Source organism: Gadus morhua, chromosome 23, assembly GCF_902167405.1.
Source record: "Gadus morhua chromosome 23, gadMor3.0, whole genome shotgun sequence".
NCBI lineage: Eukaryota > Metazoa > Chordata > Actinopteri > Gadiformes > Gadidae > Gadus > Gadus morhua.
Genome location: NC_044070.1, coordinates 24737129 through 24759449, shown reverse-complemented (window position 1 = coordinate 24759449; position 22321 = coordinate 24737129). Strand labels below are relative to the sequence as shown.

At 55.0% G+C, this 22321-nt stretch overlaps 1 protein-coding gene across 1 annotated transcript in view; it reads right to left on the bottom strand.

Moving 5' to 3' along the window:
- LOC115536889 (solute carrier organic anion transporter family member 5A1-like) overlaps positions 1-21283 on the bottom strand; it is a 46052-nt gene extending 24769 nt beyond the window's left edge. The window contains 3 exon segments of the mRNA XM_030348348.1: positions 19211-20063; positions 20065-20712; positions 21197-21283. Coding sequence (XP_030204208.1) covers positions 19211-20063; positions 20065-20184 — 973 coding nt within the window. The 5' untranslated portion in view covers positions 20185-20712; positions 21197-21283.
- Positions 21284-22321: the final 1038 nt, after the last annotated feature.

Sequence of the window (22321 nt, the reverse complement as noted above, 5' to 3'; positions counted from 1 at the left end):
CTGCCGTCCTACATCCCGGTGTCCGTCCCTCTCCGCCGTGGTGCGTGGGGGGGCGGGGAGCTGGGGAGGCTGCAGGTATCGGCCCTCCAGCTGCCCTCCAGCTGCCCCCTCCTCATCACGCTCAGGGCGCTGAAGCCAACGGCAGCCATAACTCCTCCCCGACAGGGGGGGGGTTCGACTGTCATTAGAGGTTCATCCATCTCGTTTACCATGCCTGGTGGAAGGGGAGGGCGACGCAGGGGTCAAAAACAAACACCCCTGGCCACGCCCCATCTCTTGGCCACCCCCCCCCCCCCCCATCGTTCACTGGCTCCCTAGTCTGCGGTACAGCTAACCGTTCTAACCTTCAGAAGTCAACCTGGATATTCATTACTACCATCATCCCTTCCTATCTGCGTCATGGGTGAGCGCCGTGTTGTGGCGGCGCTGCTGCAATCCTCTGACGAGCTCAGCAACGTGAAGGCAGAGCTACAGTTACAACCGTTAGAGATATGGGTAACTACACGGCCATTAGTCAAACCAAACCACATATCTCTAGCTGCATCTACAAACTGTCGTTTCGACCGGTAAGGATGGCTTCACAGATACGTTGAAGGCAAAATGCTCCCTCGTCACAATGTTCTTAGAAGTAGTAAGAATGACCTCTCAAGCACGCTTTGGTTTCATAATAGATAGCGGACAAGGCCCCCGTCAGCTCCCTCCCCCCCCCCCGCCAGGAGCTCTCCCCCGCTCCCTCCCCCCCCGTCAGGAGCTCTCCCCCGCTCCCTCCCCCCCCGTCAGGAGCTCTCCCCCGCACCCTCCCCCCCCAGTCAGGAGCTCTCCCCCGCACCCTCCCCCCCCCCCCCCCGTCAGGAGCTCTCCCCCGCACCCTCCCCCCTCCCGTCAGGAGCTCTCCCCCGCACCCTCCCCCCTCCCGTCAGGAGCTCTCCCCCGCACCCTCCCCCCCCCAGTCAGGAGCTCTCCCCCGCACCCTCCCCCCTCCCGTCAGGAGCTCTCCCCCGCTCCCTCCCCCCCCAGTCAGGAGCTCTCCCCCGCTGCCTCCCCCCCCAGTCAGGAGCTCTCCCCCGCTGCCTCCCCCCCCCCAGTCAGGAGCTCTCCCCCGCTGCCTCCCCCCCCAGTCAGGAGCTCTCCTCCGCCCCCCCGTTCTCCTGGCTGGGGGGAGGAGGTCCTCCGCTGGGCCGGTGAAGGACCACGTAGCGCTGTGTCAGCACTGTGTTCTCCTTCATCAGGTCCCCGTCACGCGTGTGCGTGGGGAGCTAGTGGATCAGGAGCTCCACACGCGTACCCCCGCTGCAGGGAGGTACGTCTCTGGTTAAGGCCAGTGAGCCTCCCCCGCCTCTCCTTGACTCGACTTTCCCGTGCGTCGCGTGTGTGGAGAACCCCCGTGCACAGAGAACCAAATTAATTGTGTGACGAATGTACTCGCTCGGGCGCACGTTATTATATTAGGAAGGAATATCACCAATAAGAGAACCAATAAGAGGTTAAGGAGGTGACGGGTCCGTTGGTGGTGGGGGGGACAGAAGGAGGTCCCTCGAGGAGCAGCATCCCTCCCCCACGCTCACTCTCTGTTACCTGATGTCAGCATGCCCGGAGCGCTTAACTCGAGCACACTGACGACCACACTAGCACCGCCAATCAGACTCCAGATTAACGTCGGAGGTCGAGTAGAAGTCAAGCTCAGATCTGGGTGGAAGGCCTTTAACTTTATTCCGCCCAAATTTTCGCCATTCACCCAAATCTTGTTGACATGATTGGTCTAAATTAATTGTATGACACGGATCTCGACTGGGAACACCCTGACCGTCAGAACCACAACCAACGTGACATGGCTGACCGTTAATCTAATCCAGAAGAGGTTAGGGTTAGCCCTAACTAAGTAGCTAACCCTACTGATAACTAAAAGGACAGCATCGTCTTCCCAGTGTCGTATCTCTCCTCGCCCAACAAGGAGAGATATCCGTCTAGAACTGGTTATCTAAATATCTTTACATCTTTAGAGAAAGGGTCTGCAAAGGTTCAACCCTAACCTGTGTAGTTCAATGGCCCCTGCAGCAATACTTTTGTAAATGTTTTTAAAAATTGTGTTAAACCTCAACTTTGCGCATGCTAATTCGTTCCTCGAACCAAAACAGGAAATGCTGTAATCCCGCCCATCGCACTCCTTGGTTTCCTGCCCAGGTGCCAGACAGAGACACACACACACACACACACACACACACACACACACACACACACACACACACACACACACACACACACACACACACACACACACAGAGGAGTGCAGTGGGTCATCGTGGGTACGAGGAGAGGAAGGAAGCGGTTGCAGTTCTTTACAGCGCGTCGTTGACCCCAATTCCCCCCGTCTGAGAGCTGGCAGGCCCTGATGGATGGCAGTCCGTCAGCTCTGCTCACGCTAGAGCACACACAGAGATATATCTGATGGGGAACTACTAATAAAATGGACAGAGGGGGGAGAGAGCGAGGGACAGACACAGAGAGAGAGAGAGAGAGACAGACAGAGGGAATGCTACCTTCAACAATAATGTGAGGAGGAGAAAAGAGGGGGATAACAGAGACTGACAGAGAGAGACCGACAGAGACAGAGTCAGACAGACAGAGAGACCGACAGAAGGAGAGAGAGAGAGACAGACCGAGAGACAGAGACAGAGACAGAGTCAGACAGACAGAGAGACCGACAGAAGGAGAGAGAGAGAGACAGACCGAGAGACAGAGACAGAGACAGAGTCAGACAGACAGAGAGACCGACAGAAGGAGAGAGAGAGAGACAGACCGAGAGACAGAGACAGAGAGAGATAAACAGAGGGAGGGAGGGAGGGAGGGAGGGAGGGAGAGAGAGAGAGACAGAGACAGAGAGAGATAAACAGAGGGAGGGAGGGAGGGAGGGAGAGAGGGAGGGACAGACCGAGAGACAGAGCGAGCGTGAGAGCGAGAGCGAGAGAGCGCCTTCTAGGACAGGGTACTGTGTATTTGCATACACTGGTTTATCTGATGATGAATCACAAATGAACTAACCACACCGAGGGAGAGAGCGTACAGCTGCATTAAATAATGATGAGGGGGGGGGAGTCATGGAGGAGGAGGAGGGTACCAAAAGCAGAATGAAGGGATGAGATGAGTTCGAGAGAGGCGGAGAGCAGCAATCAGGGCTGCGGAACAGACTCTGGATGAGGCAGCCTAACCAGATCCTCCCCTCGGAGAGGGGAGCCGAGTGTTGTCTACGCACAAACACAAAGACACACACACACAAACACACACGCACACACGCACACCTCCCCAACCCACCCACCCACGCACCGCTTCCCTACGCTATCACCATCTCACCCAGACAGCGAGATGAATGAATGAAGTAGAAAAGAACAACGCACCACAGCACCCCGGGCAGGACGAGGTGGCGCTCAGCACAAAGTGAAACAGAAGCTCTCAGAGGCAAATCCTACATCAGGGCTTTGAATGGCGTCCACCATTTGTAGGGAAAGCGGCAAAATGTGATGAATCAGCCGCACGCCATCGGCCGGGGAGCTGCCCGTCGCATCGACGGCGGTGCGCTGTCCAATCAGGGTATCGCAGCAACTCACAGCGCGAGATACAAAGGCACGACTCGTGACTTGTGGCGCAGAACGAGAATCCCACCGGCGCCCGCCGGGCCTCGGATCGCTCCGCGGCCAAACAGCCGGCTTCTATTTTTAGCGTGGGCGTGGAGCGGTGTGGGTAACACTACACCCCCACGACGGAGGAGGACGTCCTCTGGTTTCACACCGCGCACAACATCCTCAACCCGCCGTCAAACCCGACAGAGGTGAGAAGAGTCTGGAGAGAGAATGATGAAGAGGGGGAGGGCCAGAGGAAGACGGACACGCCCGCACCCAATCAGAGGCTCCCTGACGGCCTCAGTAATTACAGCCACTTAATAACTCGATTCAGACCATGAGCACACACATAAAAGCCCTGGACTTTAATCACATGAAAACACCCGTCAGGGACAGCCGGGGCGGTGGTACAAAGGAATCCTTCAGGACAACGGGAACATGGACAGGCTGCCTTTGTTGTGGTCGTGACAGAACACTAGATCAGGTGGATTCCTGAGATTTGCAGTCGCATCTTCCACACACAGCGGGGTGTCTGACGTGTACTTCAGACGCCGCCTGTGTGAATCCATGTTTGTTGGTTTTTTTGTCTTCTTTTTGTTTCTCTCTTCCTTTTACTTTGCAGACAAGAAGGTGATGGCCTTGGTGTGGTAACACTTTGCCATCGTCTATACATCCCTCCCTCCCTCCCTCCCTCTCTCTCGCCCTCTGTCTCTCCCTCCCTCTCGCTCTCTCGCCCTCTGTCTCTCCCTCTCTCTCGCCCTCTGTCTCTCTCTCCCTCCCTCTCGCCCTCTGTCCCTCCCTCCCTCCCTCTCTCTCTCTCTCTCGCCCTCTGTCCCTCCCTCCCTCCCTCCCTCTCTCTCTCGCCCTCTGACTCTCCCTCCCGCTCTCTCGCCCTCTGTCTCTCCCTCTCTCTCTCCCTCCCTCTCGCCCTCTGTCCCTCCCTCCCTCTCGCTCTCTCGCCCTCTGTCTCTCCCTCTCTCTCTCCCTCCCTCTCGCCCTCTGTCCCTCCCTCCCTCTCGCTCTCTCGCCCTCTGTCTCTCCCTCCCTCTCGCTCTCTCGCCCTCTGTCTCTCCCTCTCTCTCTCCCTCCCTCTCGCCCTCTGTCCCTCCCTCCCTCTCGCTCTCTCGCCCTCTGTCTCTCCCTCCCTCTCGCTCTCTCGCCCTCTGTCTCTCCCTCCCTCTCGCTCTCTCGCCCTCTGTCTCTCCCTCTCTCTCTCCCTCCCTCTCGCCCTCTGTCCCTCCCTCTCTCTCTCCCTCGCTCTCGCCCTCTGTCCCTCCCTCCCTCTCGCTCTCTCGCCCTCTGTCTCTACCTCCCTCTCGCTCTGTCTGTCTGTCTCTCCCTCCCTCTCGCTCTCAGCTTCTCACTCTCTCTCCTTTAATCGACTGCGTCTCTCTACATCACTCCCTATGTGACGCAGTTTGAATGAATTGTACAGCGTCTACTCCATCTCTCGCCATCTTCCTCCATCAGGCTCCGTCTCTGACACAGTCCACATGCGGCGTGGTAATCTGGTGGTTATCCCAAACCAGAGTCGAGCGTCCAATGATAAGTGAGGGAGAAGGGCAGATCTGGACCGCGGCCGGGTTTATGTCATTCAGGGGAGGGGGGGGGGGGGGGGGGGGGGGGGGGGGGGTCGTTAAGCCCTCCTTCAGTGGCATGGTCCAAATCATTTACTGAGCCAATCAGGACCAGCGTCAACTAGGGCTGCATCAAGCCGCCGACAACAAGAAGACAAAGAGCAAGTACAATACTTAGCATGTATCTCTGCTATTGATGCACCGGGCCAAGGCCAGCAGCTACAGCAGTACACATCATATACTGCACACGGGTTCCTTCATGACGCTAATTGTGTTAACATGCTCTGCCTTGCAGTACATCTTCCAGTAAATCTGCATGCCGCTAATGTGGTGATTGTGCTAGACAGTGCATGGGGGGCTAATTAGCAGTACAGTAAAACACTTCATCTATGGTTCAGCTCCATGACTCAGCCAAAAAAAAATCCTCTTTGCGTACGACCGCCGAACAAAGAAGAAAGAAAATTAAGCTGTTTAATTTCCCAGAATTCCCATCTGCAGAATAACGCAATGAAGTTTTTCTTATCTTAAATGTACATAAAACATTTTATATTATTAAAGTCACGGTTAACGGCTATGACGGTGAACGCTGACTGGTGTGCACACACACACACACACACACACACACACACACACACACCTGTCCCCAGGTACCCCTGCAGTCCCGGGACCCCCTCAGTGGCCCCTGGAGCCCTTTGGGAGAGACCGCTGCGGGGGACAGCTGCATGATGGATGATCCAAGAAACTCTACCGGCTGAAAGGGAGACTTATGGAGAGAGAGAGGGAGGGAGACAAGGGGGAGGTGGAGGAGAGCGAGAGAGAGGGAGAGAGAGACAGAGAGCGAGAGAGAGGGAGAGAGACAGAGAGAGAGAGAGAGAGAGAGAGCGAGAGAGGGAGAGAGACAGAGAGAGAGAGAGGGAGAGAGACAGAGAGCGAGAGAGAGACAGAGAGCGAGAGAGACAGAGAGCGAGAGAGGGAGCGAGAGAGAGAGAGACAGAGAGCGAGAGACAGAGAGCGACAGAGAGCGAGAGAGCGAGAGCGAGAGCGACAGAGACAGAGACAGAGAGAGAGAGAGAGAGAGAGAGAGAGAGAGAGAGAGAGAGAGAGAGAGAGAGAGAGAGAGCGAGAGCGAGAGCGAGAGAGAGAGAGAGAGAGAGTGGGGGGGAGAGAGACAGAGAGCGAGAGGGAGAGAGACAGAGAGAGAGAGAGAGAGAGAGAGAGAGAGAGCGAGAGAGGGAGAGAAAGAGGTGAGCGAGCTGATGCATCGCTGCACTGTGTTGCCCTATTGGTCATGTGACGCTCTCCCCTGCCCTCCTCCCCTCCTCCCCCCCTCCTCCCCCCCCCTCCCCTCCCCTGTAGAGGAACAGGGAGAAGGAGGAACACCATTAAAAGGCGGGGGCTGACTGCGTTGACACGGCGACCTGCTGACGAAGCAGTGGCTCCTTACAGAGAAGCTTTATCTGGACCCCCCCACACACACACATCCCCACACACACACATCCCCACACACACACACCCCCAGACACACACATACCCCCACACACACAGCCCCCCCACACCCACCCCCACAGACGCTAAGTGACAGCCCTCCCAGGTGCGTCCAGGTCGTGTCCCGTCCTTCTCCTCTGGCTCCGCACAATCTCAAACGATAGCAGCTGCCTCGACACGGTGGGAGTGTATGTATGCGTGAAATGATGCGTGTGTGAGAAAGGATGTGTGTGTGTGTGTGTGAGAAAGGATGTGTGTGTGTGTGTGTGTGACGGGGAGCTGTGAGAGAGTGTGGGAGGAGTGAGGGTCCCGTCAGTGTGCTGTGGTCTCAAGGCTGAAAGAATAGTTTATGTTCTCAGGAGGCATTCCAGCCACAGTATTATCGGGACACACACACACACACACACACACACACACACACACACACACACACACACACACACACACACACACACACACACACACACACACACACACACACACACACACACACACACACACACACACACACACACACACACACACACACACACACACACACCCCTCCCTGACTGGGGTACTAATCAGCCACCAGTGGGGACTTCAAAGCAGCAGATGGCTCCTGACAATAAGAGGGCCAATGCTTGGTGCTCCCCTGGCTTCGTTAGGTCTCTACCCAGATCCCAACACCCCCCCACCCTATAAGCCCCTTAGAATGAGAGCCCTGGCTCGGTCACAAGGGGGCCACCTGACTCCCACGTGAGCGCTGCGGCCCACCTTAGACCCAGCAGGTGGTCCCCAGGTCTCCACGAGGCAGGGCCCCCCGGGGGCCCCAGACTCAGGCCCTGTCATCCCCCGTTCGGCCTGTAGTCTGATTTGTGGCGCTGGGTTCATGTGGTCCTCACATTCTAGTATAATTGTCCACATGAGGGAGACTTCATCTGAATTGCCTCATTTAGAAGTGAATGTGTAGTAAACGTCAGTACATGTATGGCCGGTATTAAAATGCCAACACAGTGATTAAGGTTTAGTGCTGGAGCTCCGCCGTCCGTTAAGGGGGTCCCAAGGCACACTCTGGGATTCAACATTTTCAAAAATGCTCCCCCCAAAAAAGGGAGGATACAGATAATATCCCTATTTTTAGTCCCTCCCCAGATGGTTCGGGGGGGGGCACCTCATGTGCCTGCCACCATGAACGGGTTCATTTGGTTGGGGGGGGGGCACCTCATGTGCCTGCCACCATGAACGGGTTCATTTGGTTGGGGGGGGCACCTCATGTGCCTGCCACCATGAAGGGGTTCATTTGGTTGGGGGGGGGGGGCACAGCTTCATAAGAGCACAGCTTCCTCGCCAACACAACCAGAGCATGACCCCAGCGGTCAGCGCCTGCAGGGAGATTAGTAATTATCTGGATGTCCGCACACCTTCGATCAATGGCCTCTACTTCCCCGCACGCGGCCCGCGTCCTTCCAGGCGAGCGTGACAGTACGGGGTATGGGGTAGAGCGAGGGTCAGCCCTCCCTCTCCCAGCAGAGCAAAGTGTTTTATGTGCAGCGGTGTGCTCAAGGACCCGGCACCGACACCAAACGGACATCTTTGTGCTGATTCCAATGCTCGCCTCGGGCTTCTGGGGCCTTGCCATCGACAGAGAAAAGACCCCACAAATCTGCCGCTGTCGAGCGCTTCCAGCGCAGCCTTCCAGGCGTGGGGATGAATAGCTGAATGCAGAGAAACCCACAGACTCATTCACTGGGAGGGATTGGTGCCCAGCTATTGACTCCTAACCTGCCGTGATCAATCAGCCACAAACATTTGAGCATCATTCAGAACCTTTATATCGCCTCGTACCGTTTCCATCACTCTTGGGTGGGACCATAGTTCCTATAAAGGGAGGACAGATCATATCTGCTGCTTTCCCCTCTTGGTTATTTTCCCCACTTCTCTCGAATCTCTCCCCCTCCCCCCCCCCCCCCCCATTGCAAATCCTCCCATTATGGCTGGTCGTTTACCACGCCATGTGACTCCACAACTCAAAGTGCTCCAAAGTGGCTTAGTGATGGAATGCCTTTAAAAAAAAAGAACAACTATAGTGAACTGATCCAACCTCTTTCACCCTGGGTCTCTGGCGCTCTCCCCCTCTCTCTCTCCCCTTCTCTCTCTCCCCCTCCCTCCCTCTCCTGCTCCAGATCTCAGTTTCTCCAATGGTGCCAGCAGTCATAGATAAAGACAATCTCACTCAGGCAATCCTTCATCCGCTTGTCTGTACCTTCCAGTCTCTGGGCGCTCCCCTCCATGATCCAGTCCATTACCACGGCTTAGATAACCATTGTGAGAAAAAGGTTATTTGGTTTACAGGGAGCACAAAGGAATGCATTATGCAGAGGGCTTCAAAGGCCAATAGGCCAATTTCAAACATAATGTTTGTCGTACATGCAAGGAAATCGCATGGAAAGCAAAAAGCCGAATCGATGAGTTCTTGGGACAAACGAGAACCTGTGATCAAAGCCAGCTTTACCACGATGTCCTCAAGAGCCAATGTACTCAGTGTATTGATTACAAGTACTTTTTGATTCTACTAAAGCAAACTAAAAAGTAGTCTTTTTAATCTTTGAGGATTAAAGGGGGCTGGTATTTAGGCGAGTTACTTAGGTTTAAGCCTTTAAATCACAATCCAACATGCAGGCTGAGATAGCCAGTTAAAGAAACCGATGCCTGTGTGCTTTGTGTATTGGAAAGAGCTCGGTTCAATGGGCCTCCTCATGGACAACCGGCCACACCAAAAATACAAACCTTTTAACCCAATGACCCTGTGCCATCAACAGAATACCATTTCATTGTATATCAAAGCGTAAATAATTAGCGCGTCAGGGCAATAACACAGCAAACCCCCCGAGGATTGGACGCAGCGTCTGATGATGAGGCTGCGAGTACTGTCTCCTGCTAGGCCGCTGGTACGACAACATGACGTTGACAAGCGGTATTTGTGGATGTGTAGGGTTTGGCAGTTCCTTTTTTTAGGCTTTTTTTTTAGGTTAGTCTGCATGTCTTTAGTTTTGCAATCTGTCTATCCTTCAATTATTTCCATTCTAGAATTTGCATTTGGTTGTTTTGCCTTGTATATAGATTAAACTTCTCAATGAACATCATCTATAGGCGCACACACTGATTTTGATCCTAAAAGGGGACACTCTAATGCAGCCTAGAGTGTGCATTGAAATATACTTCAATTGACTAAATAGAAAGCGGCTATTCCTTGTCATTCCATCTGCAGGTTAGAAAGCTCTAGCACAAAGATGTGTGTGCAGATTTAAGATCTATGGTATACACAGCAGCCCCGCTGGTGGTGAGACGGCACTGCTGGCTCGCAGACAAACCAAGTACATCGTATTCAACAGTACATAACTGAAGCTTTTCTCTCACACACACACACACACACACACACACACACACACACACACACACACACACACACACACACACACACACACACACACACACACACACACACACACACACACACACACAGCTGTGATTTCCCAAAATGCATCAGGGAGTGAGCCCCATAACGGGCCTCTTTAGGCGCTGAACAACAGAATGAATGAGACTAGGAGAGTGTTTGGCAGAGATACCAGTAATGCAATCCAGGCAGCGGCTGTTGGCTCAGCCCGTCAGAGAGAGTACTACTGTGTCCCACATCCAGACACTGTTTGGATTCTCCACAGCCTTGTATGATTCTACACACGCCGTCGGGCAAAACTTCTCAATTGACAAAACGAGTCAAAGAGCTCCTCGTCGACGGCTCACATTATGCCTTACACACTGGTTAGGCTGAGGCAGCGTTATATAAATGGAAACCCGCTTAAAGCCTGGTTCACTGGTGGAGCAGTGGTGGGTGTGTGTGTGTTGACCCCCCTTTCTCTCTGCATCACAGGACGAGGTCAGAAAACATTTTGAAGCCCCAGGACTGCTCACACACACACACACACACACTGAAACCTTGTTTTGTGAAAATAGAAAGTGTATTCTGAACTGTGCAGTGTGAAGTCAACGGGCATGGCGCACAGCAATGGCTTCAGCCAAGGGTTCTCGTTGCAGAGCTCCACATGCTAACACGCTACATGCTAACACGCTACCGTTCCATGGCCTCTGAGGCCTTCCTGCTCCGACCCTGGGCCGTAGCCCCGCCGTGCCGCCCTCTAACCACCTCGCGGTGCGCAGAGAACAACGCTCAGTGTGCCGCAGACAGGGGCACGAGAACAACAGCAGCAGCCCTGTGCACCTCCACACACACACACACTGCCTCCCCAAGACAACCCAAAGGGCAGAACATACTCCGGGAGGACAGCTGAACAGATACCGGCAGCTGATTAAACGGGCAGCGAGGGAGGGATGGTTACTGTACCACGATAGAGAGAATGAGATATCAGCTGGGCAGTGTGTAGCAGAACGTCTGACACACACACACACACACACACACACACACACACACACACACACACACACACACACACACACACACACACACACACACACACACACACACACACACACACACACACACACACACACACGTCTGCTAATGACTTCCTGCACGTACACAACAGACATAGGAAGTGGGCGCTCCTCCCCCAATGCTGATTGGCCCAATTAGGGCAGAGACTCTGAAAGAAGGTTTTGTTTTCGGGGGGGTTCTTATGGAGGAGCAGCTTGCAGCTGAGATGAGAGATGAGCGCTATAGGCCCCGAGGGTGAGAGCGAGCGATGGCTGCGGATATGCCCGAGTGAAACGTATTGCATGGCTCAATGTCTGAAAAGAAAGAATATATAAATAAAGAAATAATAAAGAGTAGGATGAGGCCTTGAAAACACCGGAGGTGGCAACACACACACACACACACACACACACACAAGTTCTCCAATTACAACACAGGTTCACTGTTCAGGGGCCCACTGTCATTAATAGACGGGCATTAATCACAGCATTATGCAATCCTCCGCTGGCGCTGTATAATGAGCTCTAATGGCTGTGGAGGAGGGCAAGAGGGACAGCCGTGGGGAGCTGGACCTCATGATAGAGTCCACACAACATCTGCCTAGAACACAGGCCTGCCCCCCCAGATCAGAGGGGCACGGGTCACGCCACCGAATGGGATCAGAAATCCATTTTGGGGGGAAAACAATGTTTATTTGTGTTTTGCCCAACTGGTCCCTTCTGACCAACGCAGCGTCTGGCTACCCTCCTGGGGCATCTGTGGTTAGAGGGGGGGGGCTGGGGGGGCACCGAGAGAGAGCGAGCGAGAGAGAGAGAGTGTATGAGAGAGCGAGAGAATTTGAATCTTTTCCTTTTTTTACCCCAACTGAAAACAATGGATGCTCAGCATTCCTTACTTTCCCGTCGCTGGCGCGTCCCCAGGAACTACCACACCATCAACAAGGCACGGTCACGAGTCGCCCAGTCTTGGGCTAGATAACAACAGCAATAAAAGACCTCTTGTGCCCCATTGGTGGAAGATGGCCAAAGGAGATGTGCTCATTGGTCAGAACAGGGCCATATGGCGCAGGAAACCAGAGCCTTGTGTTGTTGCCATGGTAAACATGTCACGTCAGGTGCCTCGAGCCCAGAGCCCTACTCTGCAGAGTGGGCCAGAGCCCTACTCTGCAGCGCGGCCCAGAGCCCTACTCTGCAGCGCTGCAGCGCGGCCCAGAGCCCTACTCTGCAGAGTGGCCCAGAGCCCTACTCTGCAGAGTAGGGCTCTGGGCCACTCTGCAGCGCGGCCCAGAGCCCTACTCTGCAGAGCGGCCCAGAGCCCTATTCTGCAGAGCGGCCCAGAGCCCTACTCTGCAGAGCGGCCCAGAGCCCTACTCTGCAGAGTGGCCCAGAGCCCTACTCTGCAGCGTGGCCCAGAGCCCTACTCTGCAGCGCTGCAGCGCGGCCCAGAGTCCTACTCTGCAGCGCTGCAGCGCGGCCCAGAGTCCTACTCTGCAGAGTGGCCCAGAGCCCTACTCTGCAGCGTGGCCCAGAGCCCTACTCTGCAGCGCTGCAGCGCGGCCCAGAGCCCTACTCTGCAGCGCTGCAGAGTCACCACTGGAAACCAGGGGGGGGGGCCCAGAGTCACCACTGGGACCAGGGGGGGGGGGGCCCAGAGTCACCACTGGGACCAGGGGGGGGGGCCCAGAGTCACCACTGGGACCAGGGGGGGGGGCCCAGAGTCACCACTGGGACTAGGGGGGGGGGGGGCAGAGTCACCACTGGAAACCAGGGGGGGGGGGGCAGAGTCACCACTGGGACCAGGGGGGGGGCCCAGAGTCCCCACTGGGACCAGGGGGGGGGGGGGCAGAGTCCCCACTGGGACCAGGGGGGGGGGGCAGAGGCCCCACTGGGACCAGGGGGGGGGGGCAGAGTCCCCACTGGGACCAGGGGGGGGGCCCAGAGTCACCACTGGGACCAGGGGGGGGGGCCCAGAGTCACCACTGGGACCAGGGGGGGGCCCAGAGTCCCCACTGGGACCAGGGGCCCCTGAGGGAGGTGCAGACCCTGAGTCGGCAGGCAGAGCAGAGGCGGGCCCTGAAGCAGGGGGGCAGACAGCGGGGGGGTGCTGGAGCACTGGTTGCTTAGTAACCCTCGGAGGCGCCGTAGCCCTGGTGGGGCTGTGTGGTGTTGGGGGGGGGGGGGGGCGTGGCAGCGGCCGCCGGCTCTCCCTAGCCCTGGTGGGGCTGTGTGGTGTTGGGGGGGGGGTGGGGGGGGGGGGGGGGGGGGGGGGGGGGGGGGGCCGTTGCAGCGGCCGCCGGCTCTCCGGCTACGACCGCTGCGCCGCTCGGCTATCGGAGGGTGACGGGACGAGTGACCTGGACAACCCTGCAACCCGAGCCCCCCGGCCCCCCCCCCGTGTTGTGTTGGTGTCACTGTGGGTTTCTGTCTGCCTGTTGAAGCAGAAAACAGAACCAGCCAGACAAAAGCCTTAACTGACATTGACAGGACAGTCATGGCATGAAAACAGGCGGCAGGCCCGAGGTCATGGCAATGCAGATATGACAACAAAGACAGCCCAGCAGAGGACAACAAACTCTATTTTATCTTGTCTCGTTTGTTCCTGAAAACCTTTACTCTGCAGTTCACGACAAACAGCAAAATAAACCGCCCCCATTGGAGGAGGGAGAAAGTGGGCTGGGTTCACAGCTGTTCCCTTTCTAAAAAGAGAAGGGCAGAGAAATCTGTGTGTGTTTGTGCACGCGCGTGTGTGTGCGCACAGAGATAACCCTGGAGGAGATTGGGTGTTTACCCTATAACTGATATTAGACAGTCCGTACATCGCGTGTCAGCTAAGTACAGAAGCGCAGGCTAAAATCAGATGTCCTTGGATATTCGAGAGCATCCAATCGAACATCAATAATTCACAGGAACAAACTAAGACACGCGCCGGGAGGTTTCCACCAGTTTCAAAACACAACTTCTGCTAGCTAAAACTCAAGCCGACCGTTAAAACTAAACTGAACATCAATTACTTGACCTTATCCGGAATGGTGAGCAGAAGGATGACAGGGTTGGCTCGGCATTAGGTGGCAGGCGGCCGATAGAAGGATCGCTGTCTGGAAGCTGGATGAACACCAACCCTGACCCCACAGGTCCGATGTCTGATGCCTTCAGTGTAGAGGAACGCTGTGTCACCGCCACATGACCCGTCCCCGCCGCTCCTCCGCCTCACCGGCTGGGAGAGCGGCGGTCTGCAGACCGGCCTGACGGACCAACCAACCCGCTGCCGTCAGCCAGCGGGTTGGTTCCATGTTCAGCCTCGCGCCATCGCGTTGAACCACATGGGACCACGAGGTTGATGATGTCATCGATGACATCAGACCGCTACCAACATGTCTGCCACACCGAAAAGGAACAGGTCTGCTGCCGTGGCAACAGACCTCCAGGTAGAAGAGAAGCAGGCTGCGGCCGTCGGGAACCTCTGAACCACCATGCCTCAAACGCCGCTTTACGCGTGCGTGCGTGCGTGCGTGCGTGCGTGTTAGGTCTTCCACTTTCTCTACATATCTCAGTGTTGACTGTGGCTTTACTGGGACATACGCGAGGGAAAGGCATTTTAATGAAAACACACTCAAACAAGACAAAGTGGTCTGTCAGAGCAGCTGAGCAACAGACCACCCTCACCACAGAACATCCAGAACGGTATGTAGTCACAAGGGGAGAGAGGGGGGAGGGAGGGGGGGAGGGAGAGAGAGAGAGACAGCGAGAGTGAGGGGGGGGGGAGAGACAGATAAGAGAGAGAGACTGATACAGAGAGAGAGCGGGACTGATACACAGAGAGAGAGCGAGAGCGAGAGCGAGAGCGAGAGATGAATGGAGGCTGAGCGAGGGAGAGCAATAGAGAGAGAGACAGAGAGCGAGGGAGAACAAGGACAAGTACAAGTCAGTGTATTTGCATACAGTGGTGAATCTGGGGCCTCCAGCTGTTTGCCAAGACGGTGTACCCCCCCGGGAGGGCTCCCGTTACAACAGAGGAACCGTGGAAAGAGCCGGAACACACGGCACCGGAGGAGGGAGGAGGGAGCAGAGGAGGGGGAGGAGGGGGAGAGGAGGGGGAGAGGAGGAGCAGAGGAGGGGGAGGAGGAGCAGAGGAGGGGGAGGAGGGGGAGAGGAGGAGGAGAGGAGGGGGAGGAGGAGCAGGAGAGGAGGGGGAGGAGGAGCAGAGGAGGGGGAGGAGGGGGAGGAGGGAGAGGAGGAGGAGAGGAGGGGGAGGAGGAGCAGAGGAGGGGGAGGAGGAGGAGCAGGAGGAGGGGGAGGAGGAGGAGGAGCAGAGGAGGGGGAGGAGGAGGAGGAGGAGGAGGGGGAGCAGAGGAGGGGGAGGAGGGGGAGCAGAGGAGGGGGAGGAGGGGGAGGAGGACGAGGACGAGGAGGAGGAGGACGAGGAGGAGGAGGACGAGGACGAGGAGGAGGAGGACGAGGAGGAGGAGGGGGAGGAGGGGGAGGAGGAGCAGAGGAGGGGGAGGACGAGCAGAGGAGGGGGAGGACGAGCAGAGGAGGGGGAGGGGGAGCAGAGGAGGGGGAGGGGGGGAGGAGGGGGAGGACGAGGAGGAGGAGGACGAGGAGGGGGAGCAGAGGAGAGGGGAGGAGGAGGACGAGGAGGAGGAGGACGAGGAGGAGGAGTCCAGGGGGTTCGGGGTTCTGCCTGAAGACAATCATGGAACACACATCTCCACAATAATGGTATGGAGGTGTGGGATAGCGTATGGGTGCCATGAGGGTTCATACATCCAGATTCAAGGTCATGGGTTCGGATCCCCCATGTCTGCGGGCTAGCTGAAGGCCTCCAGGCTCCAGCCGAGCTGCTTCCTAACGCATCATGAACAGGTTTCAGGAGTCTACGTGAAGCTTTGGATGAAAACATCTGCTAAAGGCTATTACCAATGATAGGGATGTCCATATCAGGACATGAACCTAAAGCGTACTAAAGGTCTCTGTAGACACATAGACGAATGACCCAAAACCAAAAGTCTATTTCATCTTAGATCTGAGGTCAAATACAGGCTTTAAATGCTCATTCATGAATGGTAAAAACCACAGCATCAGAAGTTGCTGATGCAGTCTTTTCCTAGAAGGTGAAATGGATCGTAGCTCCAGGGTGTATCTTACATCCGAAACACGGCACATCGGAATACCATTTGGATCTTAAGGGACAAATTGTGCCCGAACTACTATCCGCCTATGTGTTAGCCCATTGCTATACAGCAGTGTGTTAGCCCATTGCTATACAGCAGTGTGTTAGCCCATTGCTATACAGCAGTGTGTTAGCCCATTGCTATACAGCAGTGTGTTAGCCCATTGCTATACAGCAGTGTGTTAGCCCATTGCTATACAGCAGTGTGTTAGCCCATTGCTATACAGCAGTGTGTTAGCCCATTGCTATACAGCAGTGTGTTAGCCCATTGCTATACAGCAGTGTGTTAGCTCATTGCTATACAGCAGTGTGTTAGCCCATTGCTATACAGCAGTGTGTTAGCCCATTGCTATACAGCAGTGTGTTAGCCCATTGCTATACAGCAGTGTTAGCCCATTGCTATACAGCAGTGTGTTAGCTCATTGCTATACAGCAGTGTGTTAGCCCATTGCTATACAGCAGTGTGTTAGCCCATTGCTATACAGCAGTCTGTTAGCTCATTGCTATACAGCAGTCTGTTAGCTCATTGCTATACAGCAGTGTGTTAGCTCATTGCTATACAGCAGTGTGTTAGCTCATTGCTATACAGCAGTGTGTTAGCTCATTGCTATACAGCAGTGTGTTAGCCCATTGCTATACAGCAGTGTGTTAGCTCATTGCTATACAGCAGTGTGTTAGCCCATTGCTATACAGCAGTGTGTTAGCCCATTGCTATACAGCTGTGTGTTAGCTCATTGCTATACAGCAGTGTGTTAGCTCATTGCTATACAGCAGTGTGTTAGCTCATTGCTATACAGCAGTGTGTTAGCTCATTGCTATACAGCAGTGTGTTAGCTCATTGCTATACAGCTGTGTTAGCTCATTGCTATACAGCTATGATGGCTCATTGCTATACAGCTGTGTGTTAGCTCATTGCTATACAGCTGTGTTAGCCTACTGCGGTACAGCTGTGTTAGCTCATTGCTATACAGCTGTGTGTTAGCTCATTGCTGTACAGCTGTGTTAGCTCATTGCTATACAGCTGTGTGTTAGCTCATTGCTGTACAGCTGTGTTAGCCTACTGCGGTACAGATGAGTGATTAGGGGGAGGGGAATGTGTTATCATATAAGGTTGAAATGCTAAACGTGCCAGCACAGATATGGCAACGCCTCCATGCTGAATAAAGGTCCACAGAGCCATTAGAATCCTTCTGCACACCAGGTCTAGTAGGTGGATACGTATCAGGACACGTTGTCTTGAAAAGGTTTCCCTCTGGGGTTTTAGCCAACTGCCACCCTCCCCCGGTGATGTCATGGAGGCAGGCTAGAGGGGGGGGGCACAAAGGAAGCCCTGCATTCCCCGTACGCATGCATACACACAGACAAACAATAAGTATCAACAACAACAACACACATCTCCCCCCCCCCCCGCCCCCCCCGATCCTATTGTCCTAGCTAGCAAGGTTCCCCTTCCCGGTACCATTTAGGGTAACTCGAGTTGTGGTTTACATTAAGGGGTTTTTAGGGGGAACAACTTTCATGGGGTCCCCTGAGGTACGTCCCAGTACTGCTTGGCTAAATGACAAAAGACGGAGCAAGCGATGCAATAAAATATTTTCAGGGGAAAAATAGAAACTGACACAAAAACGCTGTCCGCGTTTCCGGTGGTGGAGCAGCGACATCAGAGTCACGCCGTCGGCCCCGGAGGTCGTCCAGAGATAAGATCGCAGTCGACACAACGGGAACCAAAACAAAAGAAGGAATAATCTCTACCCCGACACGGAGACAGTCCTCCCCAGCTCCCATGAAGCCCAATCCTCCGCTTCTATCCTCAATCTGACACGTCAGGACACGTCTCTGTGTCAGACAACACCGCTCCCCGCTAAACCCCAATAGACCACCCCAGGCGAGAGAGCCTCCTGGAGATAGCCAACAAGGTCAGCGAGACCATGGGGGGGGGGGGGGGGGCTCATAATCCCTGTTGACCTGACAGAGAGCCACACTGTCACCACCACAGCCCTCGGTTGCCAGGGCGACGCGTCGACCTTCACGCCCGCCTCCAAGGTTGAGAGTTTGGTGCAAAAGCCAATATTTTGGCGTGTGCTCCTTTTAACGGTTCCTGCTGGGTTCAATACAATACAAGCTCTGCTGCATTGGTTCCTAGGTCGTAGGGATGGATCGATAGCTGGGACTGAGGTCTGGGGGCCGGGAGAGTGGATCCATAGGAGCCGCTGCCCGCGTCAGCGTTTTAACCTCATGCTGTTTAGTCTTTCACTGCTTTCTGCTGTTGTACCGCCCCGAGATCACCCAGCGCACGCCGAGAGGCACACACAATCACCTACACACACTTTGATGCACCGGAGTCCGTCAGTGCACGGAGACACATGCGCTCCTCGGAGGGCCCCCCCTCTTATCAGTGGGGCAGCGGGAGGGAGGGCCAGGCTGAGCCGTTCCCTGAACATCACACAGCCAGAGGCTACAGCGCAGATGGAGAACCCCTTTGAAACCGTGACCTTTCCCTTGGACGATCAGGCGATGTATACCGACAACGCGCTCCCCCAGCGCTAGCAGCAGACAGACCGATGCCGCTTGATGTTCACATTCTCGCCCCCAGCCAATGGAGTCCTCGGAACTCGATTTGGTAAACCACATTCCTAAAAGGCATTCTATTACCTCCGCTCACTGAGATCAATAACAGTCGCGGCTGTGAATACTTTGTACCACTGGCCCTCTCTGAACCTCAACGTCACACACTCCAAACCAGGCAAGGTTTAATAGATCCATATCTAAACAGGACGGGGAAACCCAAACACCTTTCTAAAAGAACAGAGAGAATCCACCCCAAAGACAAACAGCCCCACTGCCTCATCGTGGCCCCCGCTCACTCTTAGTTCAGGACTGAGGCCGAGTCTTACCCAGGTAGAGCGAGGCGTTCTCCTTCTTCACGTTGTCGTCCAGGTAGGTGGGCCCCAGTGTGTAGATGGGCGTCGACCCCATCCCCACCAGGATCTGGGCGCAGACGAACAGCGCCACGTACAGGTTGTGCTCGTTGCCCTCCTGGTCCCGCGGGCAGGCCCCGGCGGCCCCGGCCTCCCGCCCGCTGCCGTTGGCGCTGAGGCAGAGCCCCTCGCGCCCCGACGAAGAGTTCAGCTCCTGGATCTGGTACGGCGGCGAGATGAAGTGGGGCAGCGAGAACAGGGCGGCGCCGACCGCGATCAGCACGCCGCCGAGCGCCAGCCAGCGCGGCCGCTGGCCCCGCCCCCCGAAGTAGGAGATGAACACCACCACCAGCAGGCTGCCGATGTCGAAGCAGCTGACCAGCAGCCCCGACTCCGAGCTGCGCAGGCTGTAGCGCTTCTCGATGGTGGTGATGACGCTGCTCAGGTAGCCCGACACCATCAGCGACTGGATGAACGTCAGGTAGCTCATGCAGAACAGGAAGCAGCGCGAGTCCCGCAGGATGGCGCGGGCGCAGCGGCGTGCCGGCGCGCCCACCAGACGCGTCAGGGAGAAGCCCTGCTTCCGGGCGCCCGGCCCACCGCTCAGCCCCGCCGCTCCGGAGGACGAGGCGGGGAAGTCGCTGCCGTGGGACGAGGGGGACCCCGCGCGGCTGCAGGAGGGGGTCTTGGGCTGCAGTGCGCTGGTCTCGTCCACCTCGCCCACCGGGGCGGCGGCCGTGACCAGACGGCACTCCTCCATGGCTCCCTCCTCCTCGTCCTCCTCCTCCTCTTCCTCGCGGCCCCGCTGACGGGGCCCGTTGAGGATAGGGGAGGCTCTTGGACTTGAAGCAGGTCCCGGAGGGGTCCAGGTACTGGTCCTGGAGCTCACAGCCCCCCAGGGGCGGGGACAGCTCGCCGCCAGTGTCGTTGTGGTCGTTGGAGAGAGGCATGGTGCCAGGCAGACGAGGGGACGAAGTGTGGCTCCTACTGGGCAGTTGGACTGGAGGAGTTTCCCTAACTGCAGTCACATGAGCAGCTTATAGAGCTAATGCAGGGTCTGCGCCCGGAACCGCTGCCCTGGCAGAACGACTGCAGGGAACAAAGCATCTCTACCTGGGCCCATGGGTTACATACCTGGCCATTTCAACAACTGCCTAAAGAATCATCCCTTCGAAACACATTCCGGGTTGTCCGGGGAGGTCACGGAGCAGTCGTGGTACCACAATGGTCGCGATATGACACTAACCACCAATTATCTTGTGGAGTGGTTTGTTTACATGACATAGAAATGACGAAGGAACATCGGACTGAAGGCTAGATGACACCTACAACCACGAGCCCTGTGAGTAGCCTGTTCCCTATGGCCAATCCCGTGGAGGTTGATCTGATGTCGGTTTTATGGCTCTTTGTTGGGTGTCAACAGTACCTAAGTCTTCATATCGTTTTGTCTTCTTTTTACCCGGATCGCAAGCAGCATTCTAAGAAGGACAAATACAGAAAAAAAAACATTAAAGTAAATATCCATTACAAACGCTTATCAAGGAAACATCAATAAATGTCAAACACCTCCATGTCATTGAACAACAGAACCTCTCGACGCAACGTCTCGCCAGGTAGCAGACGACCAGGTGTCGAGCGATAACTTACAATGCTGCTTTTCCTCACAAACGACCGCATTTGTGCCCAAACTGAACATCAATTAACACCAAGCCTCTTTGTGTCAACGGAGGCAGAACAATGAAAAACACCACGCTAGCGCTCGCTCTCTCTCTCTCACTCACTCACTTTGCCTCTCTCACTAGGTCTCTCTCTATCATTCTGTACTTTTAGAAATAACCATGAAACAAAGCGTCGAGAGACTATCCGTGTAGCAGATGAACAGCGTTAACTCACACATCTGGCTCACCGGACGACATCATAATTCACATAACTTCCAGGTCTATGAAGGGCTGTAATACTCACGGAGGACGGGAGGTAGCCTGTTGTTGCCCGTAGCGCAGCCACTCAGTGAATGAGCTGGAGAGCTGCAGATCGCTGCTCGTAGTGGGGGATATCGAGAGTGGGCGAATTGTTTCTCACAGCCGCTTATGGGAGTTGTAGTTTTATCTTTGAGTTGTAGTTTTATCTGGGGGGTGGGTGTGGTTTTATCAGGGAGTTGTAGTTTTATCTGGTGTCTGACGTGTGAGAGACGTAGCTTCGCCCCGCGCGTTGAAGGTTCTGTGTGCTTTTTACTCTGAGGCAGAATTACCGTTACACGTTTAGCCCAGATATGAAGACTGGGGGGAAAAAATGGTCTATCAGTTGTGATGATTGTTTTCGGAGAACATGCCTTCAGGACTTAAAATGGCAAAATGCACGTCCAGACCATATGGTATTTCGTGGCTCCAGCTGCCCTGTCTGCGGACAGCTGGGCCCCGCGCTGACCTCGCCTGATGACTGCGCCTTTAAAAGACTTTCTCTGACAAAAAGCTGCATTCATGTCGGGCTGCAAGAGAGGGGCTTTCATACGAGGAATGAATCATGCCCAGTGATAAAAGCGATTTTTTTATGGAAATATAAAAATAAATCTATTCTAATGCTTCTATTAAAATACCAATAGCCTACCAAAATACCACAGTCCCAGCTGAAGGCAATCCATGAATTCTGATTGAAAGACCCACTTGTAGAATGATGTTGCAGACACATTTATTTTCTTAATTTACTTCTCAAGCCTATAACACGATCCTAAAACAGGATATGAAATTGAACATATGAAACATTTGAAATTGAACCAGAGAGAGAGCAAGAGAGTTGTCAATGGATCACGTGGCCGTCAAGGGGATGGATGACTTATCCCACGGTCATTAATTCATTCCCTGGATTAGGTAGGAGAGAGAGAGAGAGAGAGAGAGAGAGAGAGAGAGAGAGAGAGAGAGAGAGAGAGAGAGAGAGAGAGAGAGAGAGAGAGAGAGAGAGAGAGAGAGAGAGAGAGAGAGAGAGAGAGAGAGAGAGAGAGAGAGGCAGAGAGAGAGAGAGAGAGAGAGAGAGAGAGAGAGAGAGAGAGAGAGAGAGAGGAGAGAGAGAGAGAGAGAGAGAGAGAGAGAGAGA